The 21,035-nt window shown below is 32.9% G+C and overlaps 1 protein-coding gene across 1 annotated transcript in view; it reads right to left on the reverse strand.

Moving 5' to 3' along the window:
• The window catches only part of LOC147064464 (uncharacterized), a 41,544-nt gene that overhangs the window by 16,411 nt on the left and 4,098 nt on the right, over positions 1-21,035 (reverse strand). Inside the window, exons 4-9 of the mRNA XM_085957651.1 lie at positions 18,139-18,374; positions 10,334-11,129; positions 6,486-6,667; positions 3,475-3,709; positions 3,173-3,371; positions 4-233 (exon numbers count right to left, since the gene is read on the reverse strand). Of these exons, the coding sequence (XP_085813777.1) occupies positions 4-233; positions 3,173-3,371; positions 3,475-3,709; positions 6,486-6,667; positions 10,334-11,129; positions 18,139-18,374 (1,878 nt within the window). The remainder of the gene's footprint in view (positions 1-3; positions 234-3,172; positions 3,372-3,474; positions 3,710-6,485; positions 6,668-10,333; positions 11,130-18,138; positions 18,375-21,035) is intronic.

The following is a 21,035-nucleotide window of genomic DNA, read 5'->3' on the forward strand; positions in this document are numbered from 1 at the left end:
TACCTGGTTGCCTTCATTCATAATGGAGTCGGCAATCAACTTAGCAACATCTACGAGTGGTTTAATAGCGTATGGTGTACGGTGTTCAGCGATCGATGACAAAATCGATCCAATACATTCAATTGCTCCACACAATCCGATGAGATTAAAATCAGACTTTTCAGATTTTTTAAGTCGGATTAAAATCTTTTCTAGACCTGAGAGAGGACCTTTCAGATATTTGACCTGTCCAGCTGCAAAACAACAATAAAATAAGTCACCATTATCCTTGCTCAGTGTGAAGACTTTTGATTTGATCAGTTCATCTTGGTTGAGTTATGTGCAGAATTTGTGAAGTTGTGTGAGTCAACAGGAGTGTTGTAAAATATATTGTGTTATAAAGATGTTGTTTTCAATTGGAATTATCTGTTAGAATGAAATCAGTTTTGTGTAACAAAAGTATGAAAGATATATATATATATATTAAATTATTAACAGTATGCATGTTACACTGAATGTATGAAATTGCGTATTACATGAAATCGCCAAAATTTTGCCTAATTCATGAAAAATGCAAGCTCGTTATATTCACGAATTCATGAATTAGGCAAACTGCCGAGTGCGTGAATTTGGCACGCTATGGAATTCTTAAACTGTCAACATGACAGTAGAAAAAGTAAATTTAATACGGATGGTTTTATTAGTTAATTGGACATAATATAATATTATTATTAGGTTAGGTTAGGTTTTGTAATTCTGAATTCAACTGAATGTCCATTTTGAGGTTAGCTAACAACTATCAAATCATACTATCACCAACAAACAATCGACCATTGCACGATTGATACCCAAGCACAAATCAAATCGCGAAAAAACTTTTTAATAAAATTCTTCCCTTATCATATATTATTATAGTTCTAGATTTTTTTTGGGCATAGTAAATGGAAATGAACATCATTGTAATTATTGATTGGTATAATTTTATAAATAAACAATGACATTTGACACATTTGGTTAGTTTGATTAGTTGCAAAAAACACCACCGGAGCATCACTACCTATTTGGACCAATGCATGAGCATTTGACACATTTGGTTTAGTTGCAAAAAACACTACCGGAGCGGAGCGCCACTATCTAATTTTCCCAATGCATGAACTAGGCAGAAAAACTACTGCCGAATTCATGCACTCGGCAGATATTTTGCCTAATTCATGAATAAGGCAACGGGCTTGCATTTTTCATGAAATCGGGAAAATTTTGCCGATTTCATGTAATACTCAATTTCACACATTCGGCGTAACATGTACATAGGCATACCATTCATATTATTGATATGACTTATAATTTTTTCAGTTTTAAAGTAACTAAATTGTGAATTAAAAGAATACAGCCTCATATTACTAAAGAAAAATCATTAGACCAAAGTTTGCTGATACTCCATAATCCATGTTGCCCATTTCAAATTAATTGTATGAGTTTTGTTAATAATTTAAATGAAAACACTCAAAACATTCAACATTTCAAGTAAAAATCACAAAACTCGACAGCAAAAATACGTCAGTATTAGACAAACAAATTAAAAATCGAAAATAATATAATTTAATAAACATGGTAGATATTAAATAATATTGATATCAAAAATTAATTTAACAGAAAACACTTCTGACCACCCCAAAATAATCATTGTCATCAACCATTGAATGGGATTCATACAACAGTTAAATTAGTGATAAGCAGTATTCCGGCAATAATGTCTCTCCGGCCTTACAGTGCAGAGAGATGGAAAGCTCGTAAGCACCAAGATTACAGAGAGAGGGATCGTGGATTGAGTCTAAGGAGTATCAGACCATTCTCTGGATATTTCAGAAGCCGTATATAATCATTGGCTGATCTTATAATGCATATCATGAATTGAGGGTTTAATGAAGTGTTGAAAAAAACCTTCTTCTACGCAGATAAAGCTTTTATAATAATATACTAGTGGGTCTCAGCCATGTGGTCTTCTGGCTTGCAATTTTTATTTATCGGTTCATTACTGTCTAACGCATACATTGGGTAGTAAAGGTTTGAGTCCTGCACACGGCAAATTCATGTTTTTTTTGGTGGTGTTTGTACTGGAGGCATGGACCTAATAAGTTAAGCAAATGACCGAATGTGATTTGTTAAGAAACAGAGAGGTGGCCAAGAACTATATGGGATTAGCCAATGATGAAATGAATGGTATAACACAGTGCGCATGAATGCGTATACCTTCTTATATTAGGATTTATTAGCCTTTCATGACTTCTAAATGGATGCACTGAATACAATCGGCCTGCCAGTATCAAACAATCTGGTAGATCAACTTGACCAGTATTAACATAATTACCGGGACTATTCCACAGTGGCACCATGGGTACGGCAAAAGCGATTCACGGAGTTGTATTGGTTAATAGCATTGAAACGAGCATTGTACTGAAAAAATACTAATACTCTGCGAATCGTCCATGGTGCCGCTGTAGAATGGTTCCAGTATACTTCACCATAGTCCATGTTTTTTATTTTTTACAACGTTTTTATTAGTTCCAGTCCAGTAAAAATCTTGCAATCGATTTTCAACGAACTTCCCCACTAGCTAGACATTTGAAACTTTTAGAATATATCAGAACACGATGCCAATGCATTGTTTTAATACTTTCAGCCATTTTAAGCAGAATTGAATTCATTTTCCGTTAATTTTATTTTGTATGGAAAGTTATTTCAGAAAAATCCGTAAAAAGTAAAAGACTATTATTTGTTGCTAAGGAAGTGGTCCTAGCAACTAAATTATTAATATATACGTGCGTTACTATGGAAATCAAAATGAAATGTCAAAATGACATTTCAGTATTCTATATTTATTTGTTTGTTTTTTATTTACTTCATAACAAGTACAAGTTTGACCATATTGAGCATATTCAACAGATAATTTAAAAACGTTGTATATAAAAAGTTCTTTTTATCTTGTAATTATTTCTTATAAGGAAGGCAATGCCTGTCAATATCTCTTTCAACATTCAACTTTCAACAGAGAATTCAACAATGAAAATCGACATGTGGGAATGAGGCCTAAGTTCCGCTTCACGTGGGGCACTAAATATGTATGTAATGATATTCAAATGTTTGAAAAATTTTGCGTGTAAAAAAATATTACAATTACGCATTAGTCACTCACCTGGACTGTCCTTAAAACGTTGCCATATGATAATTGGCAAAATATACAAGCAGGTGAGGTAAGCTTCCGTATTATCTGACTCTTCGATTACTTCCAATATGCGGGCCAAAATGTCATCATCATACTTGATCTTAGGACTGGCAACTCTCGATCGCAAACATGTTAGCAGATGTTTCCACGATGACGACACAGCAACTATCTGGAGCAATATTAAATAAAATGAGAAATTAAGAAAATTACCATAAATTATAACCATAAATTAAAACCATAAATTAATGAGTAATAAAATCAACATAACTGACCTTACTCAAATCAACCTTATTGTTGATGGGCCATAAAAGAACAGTTTTGTAAATATCGGTATTGAGCTGACGTTCAGCTTTGATAAGAGTCTCCGACAGGGAGCACCAGATCTGAGGGCTGTGTAGTCTTCCAGAGAGGCGAGGCAGAATCCATTCACAGAAATTGATGACGCCTCCGTGAAAGGCAGCTTCAATGAAGCATTCAAAATTGAAGTGTTTCTTTTCCATTAGTTGGCTAGAGAAAGGAAAAAAAGATGTTTTTGCAATCGAGTATGAAGTGCGGTACAGAGTTAATCTTTCATTACATACATATAAAGCTTTTATAATATTGTAAAACCAATAAGATATTTTTAAATTTAAAAATGATAAAGAGTGATCACACATGGCTGGCACATTGTGAATACAGTAAAACCTCGTTAATACGAATTCCATGGGACCAAAAATCGAAAAAAAAATTCGAATTACGAATTATGAAATGTATGGGGGAAAAATATTAAAATTTTGAAATTTTTATTCTTCTTTGATTTTTTATTAATTTTGTTTCCGATCATAAATGTGTCGCTACATTTCAAAAGCAGCCAAGTCCACCTTTAGGTATTTTTGACTTTTTTGTGAATTGCTGAAGAACTAATGCTTTCTAAAATTTCTGTATTATCAAAACCATCCAAATCCGCCTGTATAATAAGTAAATGGAAGTCAAAGATGAACAGTTTTTTCAGACTCACCCATATCCACTGAAGTAATTATATCACACTCAGCCATGTCCATTCAGGCCAATCACTGAAGGCGATTACAACAACATGGCCGTCAGTTTTTTGCGAACCGTTGAGTGAGTGAGTGTCAATAGTGTATTTTTCAACATTTTTTAATAGAAATAATTAATAAAAATAAGGTTTCAAATATCAGAAGTGACCCCCGATAAGGCGAGAAAACGAATAATTAAGGCAGAATCGACAAAACGCGCCGAAGATAAGGAAAATCGGTAAGTTTTATTCTGCTTAACCTGCATCCTAAAAAGCATCCGGTGTCAAGCAGGGACGCATTTGACATTTTGAGAATATAAATTTGGTTTCACACAATTCAAATTTACGAGACTTATAGAACCCTTTGCAGTTATTAAAAAAACACACATCGTACCTACTCCTTAATTAATTTAAAGATTTTAATAATAATTATTCGTACATGCTTTACTGAATTAAATAGGTAATATACATCCTATTAAGAATATATTTTACAATTATTTTATGATTGCCAAGTTGTAGGTATAAAATAGAAAAATGTGTACCACTATTTAAAACATTTCAAATTGTGATAGTGACTGACTAAACTGAACAAAATAAAATTGTCAGAATTATTGAATATCCATACCCTGAGATATAATTTGCATTTAATTATTATTAAAACCAACGCATGTCCTAGAATTGTATCCAGCTGACGGCTTCAACCATTTATATTAATTATTATCCATTTGGACCATTTGTAAAATTTAATTTTTAATACAAATCTATAATTATAATAATTCCCGAAGGATTTTTTTAGGATTTTGTGTTGCCGAGCATGAAGTCACTTTTATATCGATTTTTTATGTTTTAAAATTAGTAACCATATTTTTCCGTCGTAATCACATTTTCCTAATTGTTTGTCTAAATTAATAATATTATTATTTTGAGAAAATTTTTTGAAAATAAATTTATGTTATCATCAACATTTATTTATTATTTCGCCATTTTCCATTTCCTAAGTCCAGCCCAGAAGAATGACACTATTATATCTAATAAAATGGCTGCCACGGAAATATCAAAATAAGCCAAGTCCGCATGGACTTGGTTGATTTTGTGACAAACTAAGCCATGTCCATATAAAAAATCCATTTTTTGAAGAATCTATGAAAATTACACGAAAACTAATAATGTGGAACTTATTAGTTTTAAACATTCTATAATCGCAATAATATAAACTTTCATCTTTATGACCGTGTACACAAGGAAACAAAAAAGCTGTTTTTCTCCTTTTCATCCATTATGGACATGGCTGGTTTTGAAATGTAGCGACACAAATATGCCTACCGAATTGGATCATAAAATGTCAGGATTATTTTTATTACGTTCTTAAAATAAGTAATTTTTGATTTTTTAAGAAAAGTCTGTCACAATTTTCAATGACTGGCTCATGAATTTTTTTATTTGAAAATAATGAAAATAATGTTCAAGGGACTTTTTTTCGGGAAAATTTCGAATTTTGGCAAATTTTGAATGATCAGTGTTCTTACTAACGAGGTTTTACTGTAAACATTACAGAAACTAGATGGAAAGTCCATAACATATGTAAGTAGATTATTGTTCGATTGGAGACAGGGTGAATTTTTCAGGATTTTCAGGACCACTGATTACTAAAATTGATAAAACTCATGTATTATTCATTTAATTCAAATAAATCTTTTAAATATTTATAGGTATTGAATTCTTCTATTATATATTTATATTTTAAGTTAACTTTGTGTATCAGTGGAATAAAAAAACATGTCAAATATAGTTTTTTGGGTTTTTTTACCCTTTTTATACAAAATGACATGGATAAAAAGTCTATGATAGAAATAAATAATAAAAGAAAAATATATTTAAACTGGAGCTAAATGTAACACTAGGAATATTTTGTTTCATACCTACCAAACTGGTCATTATTTTGACAAATTTAAATAGAAATAGATTTTATAAATCGAATAATTCTTTAAAAATATATCGGACTGTATATAACTAACATCATAAAATGTTAGCTTTAGCTACATCCATTAGTAATTTCAACTTTTTAAATTTGTTTGATTTTCATCATGCCCAGCATCCTGTAACAGCGGCGTCAAATTGGCACCAATAGGTTTTATTAGGAACTTTATGTTGTCTGTGTTGCCGTGTATCTTGGCCTTTATCCATAAGTAGAGATTGGTTCTTAACGCCATGTAACCAGAAATATGTACATTCCCTAATTCCCCGACAATATCATAGAGATAAATTTACCTTTGGTAGAGGTTTTTATTGAATAACAACACCATGATGGATTGCATCGGAGACATTCCACCCATGATGTTAAGTGTCGTATTATTTAGAAGAGACCGGCTGTATCCATATTTCAGATCAACAATCCCCGGGAATATGACAGTCAGTAACAATTCTGCTAAAGATGGAATTGCTGAACACTCCTGAAAATAAAAAGAATTTAGAATGCATCTAAAATAAAACTAAGTAACTGTTTACCATAATATGTAATTAGCATCCTGAGTGAACAGAGGAATCCCCATTAATGGTGATGTCTTATTAGTCAACTGCACATTGTCTATGTACAAGATCCAAAATACCTGTTGGATGCGATGCAGGACCTTTCGATACAAAGCCACAAACTAGATGCCTTATTTTCATTGATAGAATTAGTGGTAGAGTACACTAGCAAACTTACTATCCAAAAACTGCTGTACTCTATCTGAATTGGTAGAGTACAAGCTCACATGGATATTATTAAAGTTGAGTTGAGTGAATTTTTCTTTCTTGCTCACTTAAATGTCATTTTTATTGCTCATCTCTCATTTTTTAAAACGAATGACAATGAAACAAAAAATAACCGAACATGTGGTGTCATCGTGGTATGTCCCTCCAGTTTGTGGAAAACGGTGAAGGGGGGAGGCGAGTAGCAGAGTTACTATCCCACCATACAATCAAAAGGCTTAATTACATTGGCAGACGCCCAGATCCAACGATCCACGCCGACCGTAATGACCAACGTCTTTACACTATAACCAATTACACGCAACAATTCGATCGCGTTGGTCCTTGCTTTAGATTGGTTTAAAATAGACATTATTAAAAATATAGGTCGACCAAAAACTATATCTTTGTTAGATTGGTGGCTACACTGAACAGTTTTCCCTCACAATTTTATGTCAAAACTCAGCTGTCAAGCCTAACCTCACAAGCGGGCGGTAGCTTCGGATATTTTAGTAAGTTCTCCAATCTTCGTGAATCTTGGCAGACGGAAATAGGATTGGTTCCAATTTGCTCACGATCCTGGAAAACCATAGATAATAGATTTTGGCAATCGTGGCAGACGATCGGGCCAGACGCAATTTGAGCATTACTCTACTGTACCAATTACATTTTCATCGGTTAGGTTAGGATAGTTAGTATTTACCAAAGTACACTACCGCTAATTCCATCAATAAAAATAAGACTTTCAAGGGTCTTAAAGACACAAGTATAATAATAAATTATTTGGTTGACCAAAGTGTTCATGATAAACGACACTCAATGATGTTAATAGTTACATCTATCCAAGACACCAAATGACAAACTGAAATTGGGTGCCTTAATAGTATTTTCAAAAGAGACTTCTCATTGTGATTAAAATGTAGTGTTCAACCAAAGTGTGATACCAATTCTCACGTATGTACGCGAAACATGTGACAAATAATTCGGAATTTGGAAGGGTGTAACCTTTACATACCCATGTTGTGAACATGTCACTCGGTGAATCAATGGAAAAACGCTACCATACTTAAAGGGCACTAAACAGCTACAAGGACGCCCTAAAACTGGCTGGACCACTAAATTGATTGATATTCACGAGTTTGTGGTAATAATAATTCAAAGACTAGAGTGGTAGAAGTTTAGAGTCTTTCATCCTGCAGTGAATCAATAATGGTTAATGTACACAAATATACACTTATGTAACAATATAATGCAGTGGCGGCTCGTAGATAAGATATTTGGGGAATGGGACGATTTGGCACCGCGAACTGGCCTCCGCCGATTGGCCTCCGGTAATTGGCCGCCGGTACAATCGGACACCGGCCCAATTCGACGCCGACCCAATTCGACGCCGACCCAATTGACCTCCGGGAGGATTGGACGCCGCACAGTTGAATTAAATGCGCAAAGGAATAGACGTACGTTACGATACGAGTTAATAAGCAAGTCAGTTTAATATGCTTCTATCTTCTCAGTAGTTGTACCTTATACATTTCGCGCTTGACACATTTTTAATATAGATTGAGAATAATTATTATGCCTTATGATGTTTATTAAAAGAAAATAATTCTTCCCTCGCTAAAACTTAAATATGTGCATAATCAATTAATTTATTGTCTATACATGGGTACTTGGGATAAATTACTTAGGTACTGGGTGCTGGACGAAATCGCGAAGGCCGAAATCTCGAATGGCCGAAATCCCGAAAAATAAAAAAAATACAAACATCAATAATTGCGCAATTTTTGCAAGAGACACAAACCCATTTTTTGTGGAAATATAAAAAAAATGTAAAATACAACACAAACAATTGCGCAATCGTGAATTGCGCAATTTTTGAAGAGATACAAAAACCAATTTTTTGAGGAAATTTAAAAAAAATGTAAAATACAAACACCAATAATTGCGCAATCGTGAATTGAGCAATTTTTGCAGGAGACACAAAATCCATTCGTTCTACAAAATGGTCTCTCCTGAAATTATTGCGCTCACGATTGCGCAATTATTGATGTTTGTATTTTACATTTTTTTATATTTCCACAAAAAATGGGTTTTTGTCTCTCTTGCAAAAATTGCGCAATTATTGATGTTTGTATTTTTTTATTTTTCCGGATTTCGGCCATTCGGGATTTCAGAATTCGGGATTTTGGCCTTCGGGATTTCGTCCAGCACCCAGTACCTAAGTAATTTATCAATCAAACTACTGAAACATTTATACTTAGCAGATAACTTACTTAATATTTTGTTTGTAATTTCATACTATCTTAAAATACGCATTTATGCATAATAATATACTTACATGTTTAAGCTTTATTATAATATTATTAAGTCGATAAAACGCTGAAATATAATGTAATTTTCATTCTAACATTTAACATTATTTTTAATATTTGTTGTAAATATAAATAAGTACCCATGTATAGACAATAAATTAATTGATTATGCACATATTTAAGTTTTAGCGAGGGAAGAATTATTTTCTTTTAATAAACATCATAAGGCATAATAATTATTCTCAATCTATATTAAAAATGTGTCAAGCGCAAAATGTATAAGGTACAACTACTGAGAAGATAGAAGCATATTAAACTGACTTGCTTATTTACTCCAACAAATCGTAACGTACGTCAATTCCTTTGCGCATTTAATTCAACTGTGCGGCGTCCAATCCTCCCGGAGGTCAATTGGGTCGGCGTCGAATTGGGTTGGCGTCCAATTGGGCCGGCGTCCGATTGTACCGGCGGCCAATTACCGGAGGCCAATCGGCGGAGGCCAGTTCGCGGTGCCAAATCGTCCTAGACCCGATATTTGGGGGTGCGGTTGATTAAAAGTAAAAATAAATGTTTATTTGGATTATATTTTACTATTAACATCAAAATTAAATATAAATAATTAAAATAAAGAATTTTGCATAAATTGCTTGCAGAAATAAATTTTAACAATGTTAATAAATCATTATAGCTATATTTCTTTCCTCGGTGTGGAGCGCGTGCTCACAAGCAACGGAGAAATACTGAAAACGGACTGTCTAACCGGCAGTACGAAGCTGCAAGCACCGCTGCCCGCACCTCTCCGTCGCCCACTCAAGAATATTCTATTGAAATTGGTACTGTGCAAAATCAAGTACCTACCGCGCTGTATGATAATATTATTGGATATTGGATGTATCGATGCGCGGGCGAGCTGATTACACACTTAATAATATTGATATTTTCATACAATACATTATATAAATCTATGTATATTATAATATTAAATTTGACTCAATTTGCTTGGGGGTGCTGCAGTACCGCAGTGCATATGGACGAGCCGCCACTGAATATAAGTACATAACATGATTATCTTACCTCAGTCAATGAGCTCAGTAGAGACATAACGCTCTTCAATACAGTTGTGTGTAGAGTTTTATCTTTGACATTGGTGGTTATTGCCAAAAATGAAGACCAAATGCATTTCATATTCTGATACAATTGTTCTGTCAGCATGTCATCACTTGTTAGTAAATTCTTTCCGATAATTATAATGACTTGTTTAGTATAATGCATCCAAATTCCATGATCTGCTTCGAAGATCGCAACGCTGAAGATTCCTTTATGCAACCTTTCAAAACCGTTCTCGACACAACCCGAACATTCTTTGTGTCCCATAATTTCAACGTAAGAATTAATTAACCGTTTATGCATGGACGGGAAGTCGGAGCTGGTAACAAAAGAGCGCGGGGGATTTTTAGGGTCGCCGTAACAAAAATTCATAAATGTCAGGAGGGTTTTTGTATAACTCGTGTAGATATTCGTTTGTAGAAGATCGATTAAATGCCACCATGTTTTGAATTTAGCTGCAGATATTTCTTCAGTCCTGGAGTTATTCGCATCCAAAGGAGTTATTATAAGTTTTATCTGTTTCATGTTGAAAATCTCCTTTGTCTCCAAAACAAAGTTGTCCATTAGAACAGTCCAGCATTTGAAGGCTTCGCATCGTGATAGTTTGTCGGCGATGAATGCAGTTTCTAGGACAGTCAGTAAAGGGGTTATAGGGCCTTCGGCTTTCCGTAAATACGGACGCAATAGTTTAGTTATGCACTGCCATAGTTTGCTCCAAACAAGGTTTCCACTTTTCAACAGCTGCATCATGATTGCAGGATAACTGCAAATAAATAATGATAAAATTAGATAATCTCTTTAGCATATAATGTACGTATGTGAGGTAAACTGCGGTAAGTCAAAATTTGGTGAAATTGAGACTATGTTAAAATTTCATTTTTTGTACTTTTTGTATGTGATTAATTGAGCCCATACACGGAAAACGAGTGTTATCGCGATGACGCTGTTATTTTGATATTCTAATAGGTGGCAATAGACAATCCAAACGGACCGCGCGATGTATGCTGTTTATCCGTACACCATAATATCTATGCCGTACACGACATAGTGAATACATACACACGCGATATTACACATTGCGATAAATTTGTTTTTACTCTTCAGAGTATAAAATCTGAATCTATTTGTTCAAAAAAGGCGTGTCATTAATGAAACTAATTATTACGTCAAAAATGAATAATGGTCAAAGTTATGAAACTTTTAACGGAAAGATTATCACGAAAATATACTTAGGTGTATGTAGGCAAGTGCTGTCAAAAATTTTGCAATTCTAAATTCAACAGGATACAAAGAAAATGGAAGACATTTTGTTTTGTTTGCTTTTTATTTGTGAAGCTAATAAAGTGCTGATTGGTTAAAAAATATATTGGAATTTATCCCAATAAATGTTGAAAATGGACCTCCTGATGAAAACATCACTTCAAGTGACACACTTAAAATCTTAGGGTAAAGGATGTTACCACCAAAATCAGAGTTGTACGATTATTTTATGTTATACGGAAACGTTAAATTTGTTACTGTATATTTTATTATAAACATGGTGGTTTATCCAATAAAGTTTTTTTGTTTAATAAAACGTGTTCTCAATTACTCAAACTACCTTTGTTTATCAGAATTAAATATTTTCGATAATGGGTATCTCCACAACAATCAAAATGTCCAACTGCCAATATCTCAGAACGCTACTTTTCCGGATATGGGCTCAATTGCAGTAACCCAAAACGTCTTCAATGACAAAGAAAAATGTTAAAATGTCTTTGGAGGTAGGGATTGCAATACCGGTGTTTCAAAATCGGTATTTCAATATTTATCAATACCAAAATACCGGTTTTAAAAATCCAAAACACCGGAATTTCCAGTATTAAAAAACCAGTCGTTTACGTTTTTGAAAATGAATTGAATGTTATTTCTTCATTACTTTGTACTGTATTGCCTATTAAATTGAGTGTATAAGTTATGTGCTGCTAAAATGTAAATATATTGACTGAATCCAACAAAGGTGAAATAATAATAAAACAAAATGCATCAGTATACCTATTTATAAAATTGTATATATATTTACTGATAAGTACTTATGTTTCTTTTTTATTTTTAACGAATACCGGTATTGATATTTTTATTCAGTATTGCAATCCCTATTTGGAGGTATCAAACATAAGTCCCCTGTGGGCATTAAAAAAATAAAAAAATATTTTAAAATTAGAACAAATACAAAACAAAAAATATACCATAAAAATATAGATAGGTAGGTTCTTTAAATCCTTTCACTTCTAACAAAATACCGGATGTCTGATGAGTGAAAAATCAGCAATTTGTCTTTCCTGTTAAGTTGTCCCATATAAAGATCCACATCATTCAAGGAATTATACTTGTATGTATTTTAGTAACTTATGGTCTTCTGATATTGAAGGACAGGCAAAAAAGCAGTGATTTGGTAAATATGTATTTAAACAAAGTTTTGTCTATGTATTTTATAATATTTGAGCTATTTATGTTGACAGCTGTTTCAGCTAGATCTACGTTATTTCAAAACCATTATAATGGAGATCTACCATGTAAACGCCAGTTCAATTCATTCAAGTAGTGAGCGAAAATATTGGGTGAATCCATAAATTACAGATACGAGTGAAATCCCAATTTTACATTTTAGAATGGACTAACAATTAAAAACATGTATATAGAGGGAAAATGTAAATTGGGGGTAATGAAAAATTAAAATTTTCTTTCCTAACATATTTGAACAGGTGTAAATAAAAAGAGCACGAAATAACAAACAACGTAAAAATTATGCATAATATGTATGAAGGTAAAATGCCAGGAACAAGCGACCGTATTGGCTAAAATAAAAGATTTCTGTACAATCAAGTCATAACCTTGGCTTAGGGCCCCGCAGACAGGTGTCTGCACCTTAATATTCATTTCAATAATTACTATGACTTATGTACTCGAATGTGTTTAATTAAATTGAATTTTTTATTTTGAAAATCGTAATTGATTTTTGAACATTTCTGTGCGTAAATTACGAGAAATAAAAACGTATACATAACAAGTATAAAATGTACTAAAATGAAACAGTACTGCAAAAACTACATGCAAATAACAGGGAAACGTGAATTCGGAGCAGGTAAAATCGGGATTCCACTTATATGAATGCACAGTGCATCTATTGTCGTAAAGGTATTTCTCAATCTCCAGATGGCAAAAAAAGGTGGTTATGTATTATGCCTGCTGGCCATTGTTGATGTGTGTGACATATGTGTCGCTGAGTTTCAAAACACTTTTTCATTATGTTGAGAAAATCAACAAAAACTTTTTGAACTAAAAAAGTTTTTGAATGTTTCAGTAGTGTTATAGCGGGATTTAATAGACACATTGATTTTGTTTCATAAATGACAGTTAATCGTAGCAGCTTTTGAAAGAGGCGATAAAATTTTCATGTAGAGATTTTAATAACGAATCCAACGATATATATATCTTAATTATTTCAAAAAAGTGTTATAGCGGGTTTTGAAACTCAACGATACATATGGAAATGGTGAGCAGTGGCAATTTTAGCCAAAACAAGCAAAATGCCGCTTCGCTATCAATTTAGTTGGCAGTGCAAACAATATTTTTTCAATCAAGAAATGTTAAGTAAACTTTGTGTGTGTCAATGTATTGAGTAACATGTGTTTTATGTGTCAACAAAATTAAATAAACAAATTTTAAATAACAACTGTATTCGTCACATATGAAAATTATTTAATATGATAGCTAACATGTCTGCTTACATGGTAATTTTTCAAAATTTTCAAATCACGGATAACCATAAATTCATTAATGCCACTGCTCCACTGATTTAAAGCATTCAGACATATTTCCCACATGGAGCACCCCACATCTGCAGACTTTAAAATCAACAGACCGGGGTCAAGTAGTTTTCAAACATGTTTAATATTTTACTCGTTGAGTCGCAAGAATTCATTTGTTAACCGCAAACTGACATTTTATCGTCGGTGTTTTGTAAAAAGGGCGAATTAACCAAAATGCTATTTTACAGGAGGATTTTTAACTTTTGACATTTATTTATTAATTACCTGTGGACAAATCGCACCGTGAGTGTAAAACCAACGTATGTGCAAATTACATAGTTTGGAGATATAAGGGTTTAAAGTTTTCATTTGGTCAGGATAAATAGAGTTTCTAAAATAAAACCATAATATTTGGTGTATGTATACATTATGACATGTTCTTTTATTAATTTTATTTTTTTTCATATAAATCCATCAAGATTACAAGTTTTAGCAGTTGCTATGGTTTTACACTTTCATGATGCATAGAAAATGTTGATATTTCGCAGTTACCTGAATTGCAGTAAGATTTTTATTGGAAACTTTGGTAATACCATTATAATATAATATATTATATTATTATTAAATAAATCAAGAATGATATTTACCTATAATATTTTGATATTTTAAGCTTACTAACTATAATTAATTAAAATAGATGCATACAATTTTAAACCAAAATAAAAATAGCAAATTACAATAATTGTAATGTTTTTATAATTAATTTTATCGTCGTCAATTATTATCTGAATCTGTATTTAAATGTGTAGATGAAAGTTTTTTTTATAAAAATTGTGGTGTATTTCTGGTATCACTTTTGATGAACATAAGGAAATCAAGTCATTTAATTTTGCTTCGGAGATCCAAGGTGATTTTATAAATGCTTTGTGTAGTTGAGGTTGTACTGATTGACGTCCGCCCTGACGTTTTCTAATATTTATTACATCAAACACTTCTGTTTCATACTTATTTTTATAGAACAGGCAATAAGGATTGTTTTTCCTCACTTCAATAACGCGAATGTCTACCCAACTAACCTTTTTACTATTTTCGTTGAGTTGAAAATTATTGCCCATTTCATTTGCTAACTTGTGAAAATCAAAAATCTCGTCAGTGCCAATTTCCAGTGAATCACTGGAATCCACTGTATTGGTATATAAATTGGACCTGACTTCAAGACTATTTTTTAGTTTCTCTATGCAAGAGTGTTATAGAGTCACCCTCGTTCTAGGTGTGTCCTACGACCAAAAAGTTGTGTGTGATTTTTGGGATATTAAAATTCTGAACGGCGTATAAATACATTGCTGTAATAAATTTATTTTTATTCTGTCCGGCACAATTATCCGAATAAAAAATGACTTCCTTCCCAATTGATTGGTCTTTCAAAAATTTTACAACACAAGAACCAATTGCATTGGCCCCTTTGTTTGTAGTCCCTTCATGCTTAACAAAACAGTAACCATTTTTATTATTAATGTGTGTAAGATGGTAAAATTATAGGTTGAAAGTTTTCTTTTGTAATATAGCACTGATATCTGGGCATTTGGTGTTGATAATACGGCCTGCAGATTATAGCAACATACTATTTTATTCGTCATTCGCCTTCTGTGTTCTCGATAATTGTTTATTTTTTTTGATGAATGTCATATATTATTTAACTTTAATTATATTTTTCTCTTCGCTACTGCAATTTTTATATTTTTCACAAAAGTCACATAGGTCCTTTTTTGGTTGAAAAAAGCCTATATTATAATGGGTATTGTTCCTCTTGCAAACCAGCAGCTTCCTCATATATATCCAACATGGGTTCTTCAGCATCAGGAAATGTACTTGTCACATTTTTGAAAATCTGTAACAATGCAAAAACAAAAATATCATAGATCTGATTGATATACTGTTGTGTAAATTGAAAGAGTTTAATATTGTAGGTGCATAAAATAAATACATAGGTACATAAGATAAGTCGATAATAATAAGTTTCATAACAATAATAATATTAAGGTTAGTTTTGTATATCATTTTAGTATAATATTTATCACAAAGTCTTACCTTTTTAGAAGTTTTTCAGCTTTTAAAGCTAACTCCACCATCATTCGAATCCTTAAACTCATATTTGATAAAAACAAAATACACTGCACTACATTACTTGAATCAAAGGAAACAATAATGTGTTGTAGAATACGTCTGTATGCGTTATCAAAGTCTTAACACTGAATCATTTCAATAATTGCCTGCTATCACAATAATAAAAACAATGCCACATTGCATACACCAAAAGAATGCGTCTAATGCTCGGGTTTCACAATTAGTCATGGATAATCATTTGCAGATACTATGGTTTTACATTAACAATGAAAGTAAATCTTTGTATTGTAAAACCCAAATATCTGTCTTTTTAATGAAAATTTTTAAGTTTGCAGTAACTTCAATTTTACATTATCAAGTTTATGACTTTTGCAGTTGTTTTGCATTTAAATCTGGAAATTGAAAAATTTGCACTTGCTATGGTTTTACACTCACGGTGCGAAATGTCTAACAAATTTATAATAAAGCTTAGAAAGAATACTGTCTTTATAATATATTTTAAAAGCCCTAATATGTCACATTCGCTTTTTATTCGTAACACTAAGTGGATATTCACCCTTACGATTATCGTTTTTAAGTACTTTCCTGTGGAGATACAAATTCGCCCTTTTTACAAAACACTGACGATATGCAATCAAGTTTTATGTAAAATGATTATTTGTTTATAAGTTATATTTGATAGAATATGTGAGGATATATTTTTTTTATGCGTTAATTGGTTTTTTTTATATGCTGGCCACATGAGTCCGTCGCGGTACCAATAAAAAGATTTATTAGATAGCACCGGACTGGCCGCCCGTCTCTATGGCAAGCCTTCGGCAAGATTTTGTAAGTTTGACTATTAATTTTGATTTCAGATTAGTCAATTAGTCACATAGATTACAATAATTATACATAGTCATACAATGAAATCTTATTAGTGAGTTTGCGTATTGTGACACTGTACATGGATAAACTTTTACTTTGCGAGCCGAGCCTATCTTTAATTACTTTGAAGGAATATTCTTAGGTTAAGTTGTGGTAACATACAAAAGGGTCATGACTGTCGCTCCATATACGAAAATATACAGTACGCGTGCCCGCCGGCGCCGAACAACAACTCAAAGGTAGGTCTTACTTGATGGTCACCAGTGGCGACAATGTGTTAAAAGACAATGTAAAAATTGTGCTGAACAATCCTCCATTTTTAAAGTAAATCTACATGCAAATAACACAATATCTTAGGATTATCGAAAGACATTGCGATATGTTTAAGTATAACTGTCAAAAACTCATTCAATAATTTCTACTAAATTGTAAATTGAAAATTTTATCGGTAGTTGTCTGTTTCTCACATCACAATACGATGTATGTGGCTCTTTTTCTATCCCACGTATGTATTGACAATTAAAATATATCGTCTCTGTTCTGGCAGAACACACTAACTGGAGAATAGTAGTTTTGAGTAATTTGACTTTGAAGTTTTTAAAATGTTCGAAACGGTCTATCATGTGAGTTTATTAAGTAATCGTAAAAAGGATGACTTTAAAATAAAGAAAGTTTATTTATTAAGAAGGTTTCCAGAGGGTAAAGTTTGAAATAAGGAACATTTTGGTATAACGAACTCAATATGTCATTTTTTCGAATTAGTGTCTTCTGCCAGAACAGTGACGATATGAACTCACTATGTAAAATTTTGGCGTTTATTAATGACGTGAGCAAAACATGTGTAATATTAAATAACTGTTATATGTACATGGTTGCCGAGATGCGATTGCATTATGTGCTAGGCCGCTTAAAAGTTTATGTCATAATTTTTATTTTGGTATAGTTCCTCTGTGCAGTAGTAATGGGTAATACATAAAATTCCAAACTTACCAGTCCGCACTGTTCTTTAGAATCACGGGCCAGTGGGAATTATTAAAATATTTATTTTTAACTATTTCTGGAATCATTTCTTCGATAACATCTGATGTCAGGCCATTATTAACATTATCAAGAACAAACATGAATGGAACCAGGCGAGAGAACCACGTAGACATGCCGTTGTTGATAAAATTAGGTCTGTCAACCACGGGGAGTGCTTGGTAATTCTTCTGAAGCAACAGTAATACCTGAAAATAGAAAAATACAAAATGATCACTTTCCTTTTCGATTGTTGTGGCAAAAAGTCAGGGATGCTTTTACACACTGAGGAAAATACTATGTAGCCATGACATATATCTGGGACTCAAAATGAGAATGGTTAGATGCTATTAATGTCTTTTCAGTCGTATTATATGGAGTATAGGCATGGACACTTACAGAAACAACGCTCAGAAAAGTTGAAGCTTTCGAAATGTGGATGAACAGCATGCTAAGTATCAGTTGGCAAGGCAAAGTTACGAATGTCGAGGATAAAAAAGAACCAAAAAAATATCCAAAGAAATAAAAACAAGAAAGTTTACTTTGGCCACATCAAACAGCGTCCCGAGAGATATCAACGTATGCATCGTATCATTCAAGAGAAAATCTCCGATGAGCGAGGAACATCCTGGCTCAAGAGACTGGTCATCCCTATTTAGAGCAGCGACAGAAAGGCCGAAATGCCCGAACTGATCGCCGACGTCCGATAACAAAATGACACAAAAAGAAGAAAAGCCACTTTTACACATGATGTGAATGACAGTCATACAAATTGAGTATTTATAACAGTAGCATTTGCAGTAACTTGTCGAACATACAAGAGAGAGTTTGCAGCAGACAGACATTTCTTAGAAGCGGCCAAGACCAACAGCAGGTTGAAATCATGACGATGCCGATTCATACCATTATGTTTGTAAAATTCAATTATAAATAGCTGCTCATGAACTACGACCACATGAATGAAAGAATTTAGGCAACTGTAATATTTTAAATTATTTTTGGTGTACTAAATCTAAATTGTAATTAACCATCTCTTTTATTCAACGAATAAGACACAAGATTTCAGAATGTAACATTCTATATACTGAATACACATAATTTGAAAACATCTCATGCATATACACACTAGAATAAATCATTTTGTATAAGCGCGTTATAAAAACTAAGTAATGGAGTGATCCACGACGTCGGTTAGTAATTAAGGAATCAATTGATACCTACCTTAATTTAATATACTAAAACATTAAAACGCAATTCGATAAGCATTTCATGGAACCACTGGCGGCTCCCTCTATAGGTCATTCGGTCATTGACCTGCCAAAATAAATACCTAAAAGTGCGGCCACACCGGCAACAAGTCGCGCGACAACTCGTTAAATTTTACGATAATTATCATAATTGCTTAAGAAATTTTACGATAATTATCATGCTTATCGTAAAATTTAACGAGTTGTCGCGCGACTTGTTTTCGGTGTGGACCCGGCATTACAATCGACATAATAATATTAATAATATGTGCAATGTCATATGTAATAATATTAATAATAATCGGTGGATTTGAAATTATAGGGCGCGCGATATTGTGTCAACCCAGTCTATTGGGCTTTTTTTGTTTGGGCGATAATTCCCCGAACAAAAATATTGTGTTCGCCGGCAGTCTGAAAATTGACCCAAATTGAATATTTTTATAAAATTTTCTCTCTCGTTTCTCATACATAAGACAGAGATCGATATAACACAACATACGAGATCGAAGCTTGTAACGGTGCGTGAATTACTGTAATATCGGCAATGCCCGAGTGTGAGACAAAAGATTTTTTCACCTAATTAAATGAAACAGAATGATAACACTGACTAGATAATTGGTCTCAAGACGCAACTGTGTATGCGGTTCGGATTCGTTGACAGGTTTTGACGAATGCCTTTGGTTATTTTAATAATATATAAGGAGTTTTTGGTGATTTATAACATTTTTGTGAAGCAGTTAGTACGCACGCAGTAGCAATTGAAGTCTGTGATACAATTATAATGGAAATGGAAGCACGATTTGCATCCAACGATCATCTCATTATATCCGATTTGTTCAATAAAGAAAATTACACTGATTTTAAAAATAATTTTCCCACACGTCAAGTAAATTTGGTAAAACTGTTAGAAGAAATAAACATAATCAAGTTAAAAAATGAATTATTGGTGTTTTATCAACGAGATGATTTGCATGGCGCTATTAGTGCAGTTTCTCTTCTACATTTTTTACTCAGCAATAATTTCAACGAAACATTTTCCGAGTCGATCAAAGTTCTCCAATTTATTTGCGTCATACCAATGACAACAGTTGAAAGTGAAAGATGTTTTTCCACTCTCAAAAGAATAAAAACCTTTCTACGCAATAGGGCCAGGATAGACTGACCGCTCTTGCAATGCTCAGTATTGAAAAAAAATATGTGGGAAAAATAGACAATTTTTATAATCGTGTGATTGATGATTTTTCAAAAAGCAAAGAAAGAAAAGTGGACCTGATTTACAAAAAATTATAACGCGTTGTGTGCAATTTCGGTTAACGATGGGTTGGCGTTATGAAAAACGGACATTTTTTGAAGGGTTAGTAGGTACCGACCTATAACAATTTCTAGCACTTATTCTATAATGTATAAAAAGTCAATTTGCAATACGTCTTTTCAGTATACAACGAAAAGGCAAATTAAAATGATATATTCAAAATTGACCTGCTAAGTTTTTCCGGATTAAGCCGCCAATGCATGGAACAAGTATTAGTTAAAATTGTCGTGATTCAATAAGGTTCCCGTAGCTTAATTGGAAAAGCATACTGGCGCGAATCCAGCAGATATACGTTCATGTCCAGTCAGGTG

The sequence above is a fragment of the Rhyacophila brunnea genome, unplaced genomic scaffold (assembly GCF_057557595.1).
Source record: "Rhyacophila brunnea isolate RB1 unplaced genomic scaffold, BYU_Rbru_1.0 scaffold_7, whole genome shotgun sequence".
Taxonomy (NCBI): domain Eukaryota; kingdom Metazoa; phylum Arthropoda; class Insecta; order Trichoptera; family Rhyacophilidae; genus Rhyacophila; species Rhyacophila brunnea.